Genomic DNA, 14,630 nt, shown 5'->3' with positions numbered 1-14,630 from the left:
AGAGAGAGAGAGAGAGAGAGAGAGAGAGAGAAACTGGCCCTCCCCCCAAAGTTTCAGGCCTTGTGCCTCGAGTAGGAAAGAATATTGAAATGGCTTCCAGTCCTCCATGTCAGCCAACTTTTTCTCGGCTATAACTTTAATCTTTATGCTTTCTAATTGTTAATTTTTCACCAATACATCCAAACTGTGCTTGAAAAAAAAGGAGATATAAAAAAAAAATCAAATTTAGATGGAACACCATATATGTACATATATATATATATATATATATATTAGTTGAATGAATTGACCCCAGTACTCATTTTGTAAACCTGGTACTTATTTTATCAGTCATTTTAGCTGAACTGCTAAGTTACAAGGATGCAAACACACCAACACTAGTTGTCAAGTGATGGAGGAGGAGGGGAAGACAAACAGACACAAAGAAATATATACTTATATATATATATATATATACACAACAGACTTCTTTCAGTTTCCGTCTACCAAATCCACTCACAAGGTTTTGGTTGGCCCAATGCTATAGTAAAAGACATTTGCCCAAGGTGCCACACAGTGGGACTGAACCTGGAACCATGTGGTTAAGAAGCGAGCTTCCTGCCACACAGCCATGCCTGTGCCTATATATATGTAAGGTAAATCAAGATTCTGTTGTTGCTGATTTCAACAAATAGCAAAGAAAGATTTGGCAGTTGAGATACTTACATTTTGTAACATTTGCACATTGTCCTGTGGATAAACTGGGGGTGGCTGAGGTGGTGGGGCAGTCATTATTGGACTGTCTTCACTTGTCATACTGTACAATGATCCTGCTGCTTACACAGGAACAGCTATGGCAATAATAGCAACACAAAAAACCTACAAGTGGAAGGAACAAGAGAAAGACATACTTAGAATTCAATGCAAACAAAAACAATCTTTACAATACCTCAAAATGATTAAAAGAGCTTTAAAACAAGCAATAATAATTTTACTTAATAATCATTAACCCTTTAGTGTTTAAACCGGCCATATCCGGCCCAAATATTCTACATGTTTTATATTTGAACTAGCCACATCTAGCCTCTCACACCAAACCCACATTGACATTCTAAAAATAAATAATCACATCATTGAGATTTCAAAGCAATGAGATAATGCATGATTAATTCAAAACAATTTGAGTGAAAAGGAATTACATTTAACAGAGTAATCTGAACATTAAAGGGTTAAAGAGCAAATGGGATGCGGAGAGCAGAGAGAGAGAGAGAAAGAGGGAGAGAGGGAGCAGAGTGAGAGAGAGAGCTGAACCGGTATCTTTATATTTTATTTGTTTCAGTGGATTGTGGCAGTGCTGGGGGCACTGTGTTGATAAGTTTTACTCAACTAAACTGGGCCCAGTACTTGTTGCATTTTTTTTTTAAAGTCTTATTCTACTGGTCTCTTTTTGCCAACCCACTCAAACCACTAAATCATGGGGATGTGAACAAACCAACACTGATGTCAAATGGTAGTGAGGACAAACATAACAATGCACACGCACACACACACACATATATATGTATGTGATGGACTTCTTTCAAACCCACACACAAAGCTTTAGTCAGCCCAAGACTACAGTACAAGACACTTGGCCAAAGTGCGACACAGTCTATGTGGTTGGGAAACAAACTTCTTACCACAGCCTCTCAGAGAACCAAATAGCTAATAGGTTATCAATATAGATACTCCAACAAGTGTGAAGGCGCAGCCCATTAAGAGCTGAACTGACCCAACAACATGAGTTTCAATATTTAGAAATACAAAAAAATGAGATAATATAACCATATTACCAACCTTATCAACAGACAACTACTTAACTAATTTCAAAATATCAAATAGACAAGTTTTGTTACTTTTTAAATACATAAACATTCTTTACTTATAAATTGCTTTTCACGTGAGTAAATGAGGTTGTAAGGCTTGCTTCTGAAGATTTTAAAAACAATATCATACATAGATCAGCCTTATCCATTATTACCACCACCACCACCACACCTGTGTGTGTGTGAGAGAGAGAGAGAGAGAGAGAGAGGTAACAACAGGAACGTCATCTGGCTATAAAACAATGCCTCAATAATATATTCATCTAACTCATGCAGGCATAAAAAGACAGACATAAAAACAAATGAACATGGCTACATTAGTTTGGATAGCTATTCTCCTGTATAGATTGATTCTTTTATGAACCAAAGAATAAGGCACAAACCAAAACTAAAAGGCACAACCAATTATTATTATTATTATTATTATTATTATCATTATCAAAAACTTGGTAAAAGTTTAGTTGTAGAACCTGACATCACTCTTTTCTTAGCAATCCATCTGAGTGGCATCTGTTTCTAGGATTTCCAAGAGTTCATATCTAAATTAAAACCATCCATCACTATTATATACAAGAACTTTTTGATAAGTTAGGCTCCAAACACCAGCTTGCTTACAGCTAAATTGTTATTCTACAAAACGCTTCCATATTTTTTCTATTATTATCAAAATTAACCGAAACATACTGAGTGTTTTTCACTAGAAACAAGGTCATAAAGGGTTAAACATGCTTCCTTCTTTATCTAATCCCTAATCTGTAATGCCATGGACTAATTTTACCGCAAATATGAAAACTAATTTAGAGATAACTCTGGTCTCTGGTGAATTTTATGACAATTTCATAGACCTGCTTTTGTTGTTGCTTTGTGATCATTCAATTCTAATGTTTGGTTAATTTCATTACAGCTGGAATTCTCAAAGTATGTTGCTAACTTGCTTGAAACTCTTACACCCTCCTCAATATGCCCTCAAACACAAGTCTACGAACCTGATATTCCCATAGTATAACTTCATAACTGGACTTTTTCAGATCACTTGATTACTCTAATGTTGCTTCTTTATCATTTATATGAATTAATGTTTGAATAAATCATGTTTTAATTAGAGAGCTGTTAATGAAGGAAATTTGATTTAAAATCTGATATAGATGTTACTTCCTGAAACAAGAAGGAATTCAGTTTATTGTGATTCTATATCCAATGTCTCAAGGAAAACTTTGTTCACTGGAGTGGTTACCCACTGCCAACAAGGCATGAAGTGTAAAAGTTTTAGGGAGAGTTGATGGTTAAGACAATCACATCTTCCTCAAAGTCAATGACTGTAACTTCAAATGGAAACTTCAATACTGATAACAGCTTACCATTTACACTGTGCTACAGATTTGCAGGATAATCTAGTGAAATATTATTATATGGCTTGTACAGACAGATTTCTGACTAATGAGCCTCAAGTTGGTTATTTTAAAACAATGACAACAGACATCAATTTTCATTAGAAATCTTAATTATTTTCTCCAAATTGTTAAGACTAAAAAGATTCACAAAATGATTATTTCTTTAAAAATAAACCTCTTCAGAAATAATTCATATCTCATTGTCTCTCTCCATTCATTTTAATGCATTCACTTTTTTTATATGTATGCATTTGCCATCAATTTCAAACCAAGAAAATTTATCAGATGGAGTGTATTGTTAGTTCTATTCTCTTCTAATGGCCAGAAGACCATTGGCAGAATTCAAAAACACCCTCAGATCAATTCGGTGACTTCTTTTGACAATAACACACTGCTTTCTAAGCAGAGGTGAAAAATAATTCAATATTTTATGAGAATAACAAATGCACACCTAATGGTTTCAAATTTTGGCACAAGGCCAGCAAGTCTGGGGTAGGGGATAAGTCGATTACATTGACCCCCCAGCATTCAACTGGTACTTATTTTATCGAAACCAAAAGGATGAAAGGCAAAGTCAACCTCAGTGGAATTTTGAACTCAGAAAGTAAAGGTGGATGAAATACCACAAAACATTTTGAACAAATGCTTACATATTACAAACAGAAAACCCACAAACGAGACTGATACATTGATACACTTGGACATTACATTTCATTATTCTCTACTAGTATATTCATTATTTAACCATTGCGATTAACACCAGGTGATAGAGTCTACTGTGGTTTATCAAGGAATTTGGCCAAGATTCAGTCCATTTACTACAAGATTATATACACCCTTCACTGCCTTACAATAAATAGTGAACTAATTTACAAGACAGTTGATGAGATATAAAGTACCAACATGTAACTAAAGTACTATATAAGACACTGTAATTGAAGTACTGTAATGGATTGTTAGTACAGTATAATTACACTATTACCACAGAAATTAAATTTGTATTTTAAAAGTTAAGGAAGATCTCATACAAAGCATTTTTTAATAACAGCTATGCAAGCTAGTAAACAATTGGCAACGCTCGTGAGGATCAACAAGCAATGCTGGCTAATATTCAACTGGCAAGGCTAGCAAATATTTATCTGGTAATTGGTAATGTTTCCATTGGATATGAGAGCAACTATTAACTGGTAATACCAGCTTATATCAACAGTACAGAATAGCAGCTGGCAAATGCTAGTAAATATCAAACAGATGTCATAACAATCAACTAGTGTTGCCAAGTATCAAAGTGCTTAAGCTTAGAAGTATCAACCGGTAATAACAACTTGTGTTGTTAGTTGGCAAAACTAGTTAGTTTTATCAGTAAATGCAATGTTGTTGACTATTAACTAGCATTGCTAGCTAGTATCAAACAACAATGCTGTAAATATAAGTGGCAAAGCCAGCAAGTGTAACTAACAATGTTGGTAAGTATCAAATAGCAATACTAGTGAGTATCAACTGGCAACGCTTGTCTTTTTTTTCTTTTTTTTTATCAACAAGCAATGCTAGCTATTAGTAACTGCTAATGTTGGTGACTAACAATTGCATTACTAGCTATATTTTATTAACCCTTTTAAGATAAAATCAACTCGCAATACATTATCTGCAACAAAATTTCCAAATGATTGAAGAATAAAATCCTATCTTTATAGTTCAAATTCTGAACTTAGATCATGGCATTAGAACAATTACATTGAACGATTTCTTATATATGTACAAGGCTTCAAATTTAAGGAAGAGTTTAGTCAATTATATCAACTTCATTGATACTTATTTTTTATTGATTTTGGAAAAATGAAAAGGCAAAGGCTGACTTTAACAGGATTTGAAATCAGAACAAGGAACTAAGTACCCCAAGACATTTTGTTTGCCTTTCTACAAATCTAAATTAATAGTAGCAATTAAATATTGGCTGCAGACTGTAAAATGTTTAACACAAAAGAAATAACAAAACTGTTATGTCTAGCAGTAACCATAACACAAAAACGTCAGCAGCTGCAGACGGTGAAAGAGTTAACTGAACTCACCAAAGGTATCATGTACTTTAATCACAAACCTTATATATGTATGTATCACATTGCAATCTACCTACAGTGATTTGGAATAAAATATCTTCCAGCAATAAATAATTGATTGGTAAAGATCTGAAGTATATTTAAAATAGATTGAATCAATTAATTTACTGAGACCTAGACAAATATTTTAGAGATTCTAAATTCTGAAAACTAACCAAAGAAATCAATCTTTCAATTCCAGTAAATGATAATCCACATGGAAATTAGGTTAAAATAGTTTATGTTCATCAAAGGCCAACAGTAACTCAGAAAGATAATAAATACTCTTCTTGTAGAAACCAAGCTAGAAATCAAGACACGATGAAAGAGACAGAGAAGGATAGAGACACATCCCCTGCAGACAAAATTTGAAACTGTCCGCTAAGAAAGTTCTTAAAAAAACCCACATGAAAAACAAAACAAAAATTAAAGTGTTTAATCAAGATCAAATCAGTAATTTAATATAATTTCAACAACCCATAAGTAAACTAATTTTTGTCAACCGTAATGCTTGTTTTGTGATATTAACCATACTGTTGAAATTCATATGAATTTAAAGATGTATTAGTCACACCTTTATTACAGTTAATTAACATTTTTAGTACTTACCACTTCATTTGTCTATTCTTTTTACAGATTTTATATCAATATTGTTAAGTACATAACAGTAAGTGACCCTTTCTGCAAAGGATAATACTTAATAAAAGAAAAACTGTTGCTTTGATATAAAATGGAAAGTAACTGAAAGAAACACAGAGAATCTCAACAGAAATATGGTAACAAAAGAGTGGTTAATGTCTACTTTTCCATGTTTTCATGAGTTAGTCGGAGTTTCTACTATTGCCAAACATTACCTATTTCCCAGCAAGGTAATATTTCTTCAAGGCCAAACATTTTTTATGGAAGACTGAACTGAACAACACTGCTTGTTTGAAGGTGATCCTTGCTTGCAACTACTATTCAATGTCAAAACAAGGAAACACTCATGCACATAACAGGGTTTAAAAAAATTTTTTTTTTTTTTAAAGTTTCAGTCTACCAAATTCACTCACAAGGCTTTCTTAGGTCAGCCCATAATAATAGCGAACCCAAAACCATGTGGTTGGACAGCAATCTTAACCATTGAGCCACATCTGCGCCTATGTATTATTAATAATAAAAAAAACTTATGTAAAGTAAGTTATGAAGTGTATAAGCCAACTGCATAGAAAGTGAAACTAAACACCGAAAGCATGTTTGGTAAGGAATATACAGGTGGTTGTGTGAATTTTAACCCCAGAAAGATTTTTTGAGAACATTAGTTTATCCTGGAGGAAGGTTAATGATATTTAATATACTTGAAACAGAATTTTTGAAACAGCATCAAAACTTTTGCTTTATTCAACAACTATAGACAAGACAACAGACACAGTAAATATGAAGTATGAAACAATAGCAAACTTTATGATATAAGATTTACCAGCATAAAAAATCAATGTATATGATTATCAGTGAAAGTTAAATAACCAATAAATGATTTGTGTTAAACACTACCCTACCAAAGGAAAAACTCTGTAGTGCAGTTATGGATGACATGTCACTTATAAGATCTCAAAAATACTTGTGCTTTGATCAAAAAAGAATTGGGGAACTATCAATACTATTCTAAGAGCATAATAGTACATCTTACATTGTTGAAATGTATGTGCACATTCTCTAAGAATGAGCAACATGATGAAAGTGGTGACAAAATGTGTTAATTTCATTAAAAAAAAAAAGAAAGAATTGAACAAGAGAGAAATCACAAAAATACTGAAGGTGTATCCATTACTAAATTAGGACCAAACATTGTTCTGTGATTTTACACTTCTGCTTGACATTGCTAGCCATGTACATTATCTAAACATGGTGGTCAGAAATTCAACCACCCCGATCCTTAACAAAAGTCAAAGCTTTTGAACTGAAAACTTCTGAGTCTAGTGAAAGTGCTGCATTATTTTTGTCAAATCATAAGTTTTCGTTAATATACATATAGAAACCAAATTTCTATATTAATTTAATGCCAAACAAATATGCCTTGTATATGATGTAAAAAAGATCTGTCCTGATTATGACAAATACTAGAGGCCTCTTATTCCATTCCAGCTTATTGGCTGTAACCATGCTGGATTATAGCCATTAACATTACTTTCATATTATTATTTGCCCAACCTTCTCTCTCTGATAGGTTTTTGGAGAGTGAGGGTGTTGGATAAGGCTACCTTCATTTATATTGCTTGCTGTGACAAAGGTTCAAATGATACCACAGGTAAAAATGTCTAGGTGACTTTTAAAAATGCATCTAAACCTTGTAATTTAACAAGCATAATTCTACACCTTCACTTTAGTAAAGGTTTAAAACTTTTGCCTACCACCCGTAGTACTTTTGGTGTTTTGGTATTCAGAGTATCATACTTAAAATATTATAAGCTCAAGCTGGTTAATTAATGCCATTTAACATTTTAATTACTGCTACTCCATGTGATTGGGTACAGACCTCTGAATTTGTAAAATTAAAATTCATTATTTTCCTCAACATAGATGTTCCACATGTTCTTATGCATTTGCAATTTGCCCTTCATATTGCTCTATATAATCACTTCAGCTGTTGGAAATATTAGCACAACAGACTGACACAAGCTGCACAATGAATCTACAGGAGATGCACAACAAATCTTCAGAAGTTGAACACCAGTATAAATAATGATGGTATGATTCCAGAGTAATTCAGTTTATAGGACAAAGTGAAACCAGAACATTTAGTTGATGTGGAACAAGTAGGAGCTATATAACAGGGATAAGATAAAAAGCTAAATGAGAAACTAATTATAACTGCTACGCTACTAGCTTTTAAGTCAAATATACATCACAAACAACTAATACATTATACTTGTAACAAGCTCATTTTTGCTTATTTCATGGTTGGCTTGTTGTTGCTCAGACTAGGTCAGCCCTGGATGAACAGGCCTTTGATCAAGGTGTTCCAGTCACAATTATCCTTCTTTTAATATCTGGGACTACGTTATTCAATGCATCCTTCCTTTTTTTTAAGATGGTAGAGTGTGACTTGAGAGATTTGACTATTTCAAGCAGGGTGAGCAACTACTTAGAGGTTCTTTCATTGGCTTTTAATAAGATAGGTAACAACTTTTTAAGTTAAAAGACGAAGGAAGCATCTGTAAACATTGCAGGCCTCAAGGAGTGGAGTAGAAAAACACCTGTGTTCTTGCATATGGAAGCAGCACATCTTTCCCCAAACCAGAGGTTTGATCAGAATATTTGCTAAAGAAAAGAAATAAATAAAAGGCACCCACAACCAGGATGGTGACAGATTAGGTCTACTATACATGCCTGATGCCAAATAAAACAACATATACAACAAGCCAATGATGACCCCTACATAAGCTGCTCAACCTACTAGAAATAGCAGCCAAATGTCCCTCAAGTCACACCTTGCAGTGTTGAAAAAGGATGGATATATTGGATGTTATGCTAGATTTGCAAAGCAAGAGGATAGCCATAGACGAAAAAGCTGCATAGATTTGTTCTAGCAGAAATGAGCTTGGCCAAAGAACAAGTTAGTACACCCCAAGTAATTCATTCGTTTTATGAAATTACTTATTTCATGCTAGAACAGGAAGGAAACAGGCTCAAGTAACTCCAAGGAATCTGGAGAAAAATGCTATTTCGACATAATACCAATGATTTAGAGTTAAACAAATGTCAATAATTTTGTCATTGGTGTTTCATGAAAACTACATTCTCATTACAATTAATTTCACTAATTTGACAGTTAACTATCATCTACGTTGCCATGGAGTTAGTAAACATACTGTATGTACACAAGACAAACCTTGCTAGGTGTTGTTTTATAATCTGATTTTAATATCTGAACACATCTTAAGCTGCACACTTTAAATTTGGGGCCAATATTTAAGAAAAAATTTTTTCAAGATTGTCCCATTTGTCAACAAGGATAGAAATACTTCAAAATCTTCATTTATTGTTATTGTTTAGCCACAGACCAGCCCTGGTCAAGCAAACTTATGATCAAAAGCATTCCCCCAATGACCATCCCACCATGTCAGGCATAGTTTATCTGTAACTATCCATTATCCAATGTGCCCTTTTCCAAAAGATTTTAGTGGGCTATTTCTAGCAATTTCAATGCCAACAGATTCCTCTTGAATGGTTCAAAATACATTCATTTGGATTTTGCCTGATGCTGTGTATTTTAGTTTCTCATTACTTGCATAATGAATTGCCATTAGTTGTTTAGGATGTTAGTGGCATTGTACCGTCTATTATTTGTATAGAGTTATTGATATTGCATAATCTGTCAGGTATTATATAGCCAGCTATTGGCATTGTGTAGTGTCATGTAGACAAAAAAAAAAAATAGGTGGCCATTTTAGCCAGCACAAGCACACTGAGCTTGTTTGTACAGTTTAAACATCATATGTATATCTTTTATGTTTTACTTGTTTTAGTCATTGCATTGCAACCATGCTGGAGCATCAACTTAATGGATTCATTTAAACAATTCAACCCCAGTATTTATTTTTAAAGCCAGGTACTTATCCTATCAGTCTCTCTTTCGCTGAACTTTATATGGATATAAACAAACTAACACCAGTTGTCAAGTGGTAGTGAGAGTCACACACATACATACAAAGAGAGAGAAGCATACATTAGACATCTGTCTACTAGATCCACTCACAAGGCTTTGGTCAGCCTGGGGGGTGGGGGCTATAAGCAGAAAACACTTGCCCAAGGTGTAGCACAGTGGGACTGAACCAAAGACCACACAGTTAGGAAGCAAACTGCTTAACCACACATCCACACCTTTGCAAATACACGATAAACTTCACATTTTGCAACATTCTCTCACATCTGAGATTCAAGTGCAAAGAAGGGTGCATAGTACGTTGGCTTCAACAGAAAACATTCTCAGCTGAAGTCAGAACTCAAATGTCCTGTTGGGGCTCAATGTCAGACTTAAAAGAAATTATGAGGAGCGCATTCGTTAAATTTCTTTCACATTGTGTAGCTTTTTTTTTTTTTTGTTATTCATTTTTGTAAATTTTCATACAGTAAGATGAAAGATCCCAGCAATCTAGAATATCTTATTCTCCTACATTAAACCTGACAGCTGATTAATATGAATTGGCATTCACCTTTCAATTTGTGAACATATATCTTCAGGAAACCACTTCCACCAGGCATCATCCAAAGAGGTTTCATTTCATTATTTGTTGTATGCATTAACCCCTTAGCATTTAAACAGGCTTTATTCTATTTGTTTTATGCTCAAACTGGCCAAATCTGGCCCCTCACACCTACTCTACAATGTCATTCTAAAAATAAACTCCATCATCAAACTCTTGAAGCTACAAAATAATTCATTATTAATTCAAAACAATGTGAATAAATTAAGCATTGCATTTAACAGAATAATCCGAATGTTAAATGGTTAAAGAGGAGAACTGGCAGAATTGTCAGCACATCAGGAAAACACTCAGTGGCACTTCTTCCGGTTCTTTACATTCTGATTTCAAATACCACCTAGGTCTATTTTATTTTCCATTAACAATTGATGGTGAAGATTTACAACTTTAAAAATACGCTAACAACACTAAGATGGATTCTAAGAAACACTTAAATCTTCTTATTACTAAAAAAATAGAAGCACAGTTAAGTCAAAATTCCATGCATTTATGTGGCACCAGCACAATGCTCAAATGAAAAGATATCTGATGTCCTATGACAATTTTTGTTGGATTTGAAAATTTAAAGTGTTCTGTTAGTGTGGCTGTGTGCTGAAGAACCTTACATCCCAGTTGTGTGATCTTAGGGTTTCTTTTATAGCCCCAGGCTATATCTATAAGTGGATTTGATCGACAGAAACTGAAAGAAGTCTGTCGTGTGTGTCTTTGTGTTTGTATTATGTTTGTCTCCCACCACTGCTTGACAACCAGTGTTGGTTTATGTTCCCATAACTTAGCAGTTCAGTGAAAGTGACCGATAGAAAAAGTACCAGGCTGAAAAAATAAATACTGGTTGGTGATTTGTTTGACTAAAACCTTTCAAGGTGGTACCTCAACATGGCCATAGATCAATGACTAAAACAAGTGGAGGGGGGGGGTCTAAAGATTTATCATCTCAAACATGCTTGAATTTTTGGACCTAGAGCAAATACAAGAACTGGTTAATGATTTCCTACTAAGGGTCAAAACACATATTTCTTCATATAAACTCTCTGCAATCATAGAAGATCCAGAAGCAGAGTTTACAAAATTGGTTTTGATTAATGAAATCAGACTTAGAACTTTGCCTAATGTATTCATCTCGGATTTGGTTACTCTTGTTGTAGTATGTAGCTAGATCCAATACTTGTTCTTGAATCAGTAATATAACCTTGTTCTAAATACAGAAGTATTTCACACTACTAGCAAGGACTATTCAAGAGAATTTAGTTACTAAGTGAAGCCAGGTTCAAAATGGCAGCAATTGTAGTAAACTAGGACATTTCAGTAAATTCCACTCTGTTATTCCATTAAATATTGTCTACAACATAAATGCGAAGACCATGCATCCTAAACAGTCTGATAATGGGGAAGTAATAATGAATATTAATTGTGCAATAAATGATAATTTACATGGGTTAATTGTAAGTTGATTAGACACTCATTTCAGATGCAATTGGCTTTTGATGTTGCCTACTCTACCATTTGCTGTTTACAATTATCATACATCATCTAACTGACTGATAAAAGCTAGAGATGCCCCTATAACCCCAGATTAATAAGTGCAGATATTCTGCAATGTACATCATTACAAGGTTTCGGAATATTTACTTCCAGTAAATAACATGTGAGTGGCATGTAAAAAGCATCTTTCGAGTGTTTGGCCTCGACAAATGGCAATGACAAATGGCAATGACAAATGACCGAGAGCTTTGGCAATATGCCGTGCCTGAGAAAACCCATCAAGCCAAGTGAAATTGTAGTCATGGCAGATACTGATGTCATGCAACTGGCACCCATGCCGGTGGCATGTAAAAGCACCCATTACACTCTTGGAGTCGTTGGTGTTAGGAAGGGCATCCAGCCGTAGAAACAATGCCAAATCAGACTGGAGTCTGGTGCAGCCCCCTCAGCTTATCAACCCTGGTCAAACCGTCCAACCCATGCCAGCATGGACAATGGACGTTAAATGATGATGATGAGTAAAAAGATTGTAAATACTAAAATTTGTCCAGCATTCCCAGTTTCAGTACATACAAGAAGGGAGGTTGTAAATGAACTTCACAATCTTGAAGTAATGGGATTTATAATGACATGTATGAAGATGTCAACAATGCATCTTCAGTTGTTTTGGGTGGAGAGGAAAGCAGGTAATTTAAAGAAGTGTACCAATTATAAAGTACATTTAAAGACAAGATTCAAACATTTTATTGTCCAACCCTTTCTCAAAATATTTTTATTAACCCTGTAGCATTCAAACTGACCATATCAGACCCAAATATTCCACTAAGTTCAAACTGATCAGATCCAGCTTCACTCACTCACCTTTTAATTTCATTCTAAAAATAAAAAACCACATCCTCATAATCTCAAAGCTACAACACAATGCAGGACTGATTCAAAATGTGAAATTGATAAGCATTACATTTGACAAAGTAATCTGAATGCTGAAGGATTAAATCTGGAAGATACTGGAACTAGTTAACAGAATGAAAGAAAGTGGCCTGAAATTACAAAAGATGGAGGAGCCCAAAGCTGACCTTACTACTATTCAAGAGCAAAAAAAAAAAAAAACCTATTGTAACTAAATTTACTAAAAGCAAAAAGATATTCAATGAATGAGATTACACTGAAACAACAGTTTGGACAACAGCCTAGTGAGCTGCCTTGGATACATATTTAAAAAATCATAAATTTCCTATATCCTTAGTAGAAGGGCCTTTTAGAAATAAGTTTTTGTCAAAAATGAAACTTGGAAACTAATTTAATCCCTTAGCATTTAATCCAGCCATGTCTGGCTCAAATTATTCTACCTGTTTTATGTTAAAACTAACCAGATCCAATCTTTCACACCTACCTTACAATGTCATCCTAAAAATATCTTGACAGCAACTATCATTTGATATTGTAGTTCCAAAACCAAATACGAGCATGGGCATCTCTCACATTCTGACAATATTCAATGAATATCATTCTGCGTTTGCCTTAAGAAAAACTTCTCAAGCTATTATTCAATGCCTTTCCTCAATATTCACGAGCTGCAGTACTCCAAATTCTGTTCACAGCATTCAATTTGAAGCTCTGAAATTTGGGAGTTTTTAAGTCAATAGAAGTATTTAAATAATATGACCAGAATGACTCTTTGCCTTTCATAATCAAATGGACAAAATGAACTTTGTAATGAAGTGAGATGGAAAAACTACTCCGTTACATCTTATCATAAACAAAACAAGACAGTAAAGCAATGAGATGAAAAACTACTACTAGCTTTAATGAACCTTAGATCATTGCCTTCTAGTGCTTGCAAGACTCTCCTATTGCCGTTCTAATTCACTATACAACAGGGTGCTGTGATAGAGTCTCAAGCAATTTATCCCAAGACTCTGAATTTGAAACTTAAAATAACTGCTGAAAACTGCAAACCTTCACTTATGCAAATACAATAGTTCATACAATAATAACGGTAACAGCAGCAAAGATAAATTTGGAAACAGTAGATGATGAGAATGTATCAATTCAACTAATACAGTTACAACAAACAATTCTTATGGAGCAGAAAAGAGCACCAGCCTATTAGAATGATTGTATATGTGCTAATGATTAAAAAACAAAACAAAAAAAAGACTGCTTTTTGTTATAATTGCTCAGTTTTGTTTTACTCACAAATTACTAACTATCTGACATTTCTTCTAATGCAATTTCTTTGTTGTGTGGTGAATGTAGTATTGGATATTCCATAATTGTCACATACTATTTATTACATTAAATACTAACACTAAAATTACGTGAAACCATGAGTGCTGTGCTCATGCATATCGTAGAATATATATAAGGCCTACAGCAGAACAACAGCACATCATATATCAGATAAAACAGCATTGGTGGTCAACAACTTCTAAAGTGTGAAACGCAACATTTGTTGGATATGAATTCCTTAAAATTATGTGTGCTATCTGTATTACTGTATTATTGTACAGTCAGTTATTGAGGTACCATATATTGTTCGATGGTACTGTATACTAATACTAGTGATGA

General features: G+C 34.0%; 1 protein-coding gene across 6 annotated transcripts in view; it reads right to left on the bottom strand.

Annotated features, from left to right (window-relative positions):
* The window catches only part of LOC106881555 (probable global transcription activator SNF2L2), a 74,548-nt gene that overhangs the window by 40,516 nt on the left and 19,402 nt on the right, over positions 1-14,630 (bottom strand). For all 6 annotated transcript variants that reach the window (XM_014931988.2, XM_014931995.2, XM_014931992.2 and 3 more), the window contains exon 2: positions 706-858. In XM_014931988.2, the coding sequence (XP_014787474.1) occupies positions 706-795 (90 nt within the window). In that variant the 5' untranslated portion in view covers positions 796-858. The remainder of the gene's footprint in view (positions 1-705; positions 859-14,630) is intronic.

Source organism: Octopus bimaculoides, chromosome 13 (genome assembly GCF_001194135.2).
Source record: "Octopus bimaculoides isolate UCB-OBI-ISO-001 chromosome 13, ASM119413v2, whole genome shotgun sequence".
In the NCBI taxonomy this organism is placed as follows: Eukaryota; Metazoa; Mollusca; class Cephalopoda; order Octopoda; family Octopodidae; genus Octopus; species Octopus bimaculoides.
The sequence above is the reverse complement of the archived record's forward strand: the minus strand, read 5'-3'. Positions and strand labels throughout refer to the sequence as shown.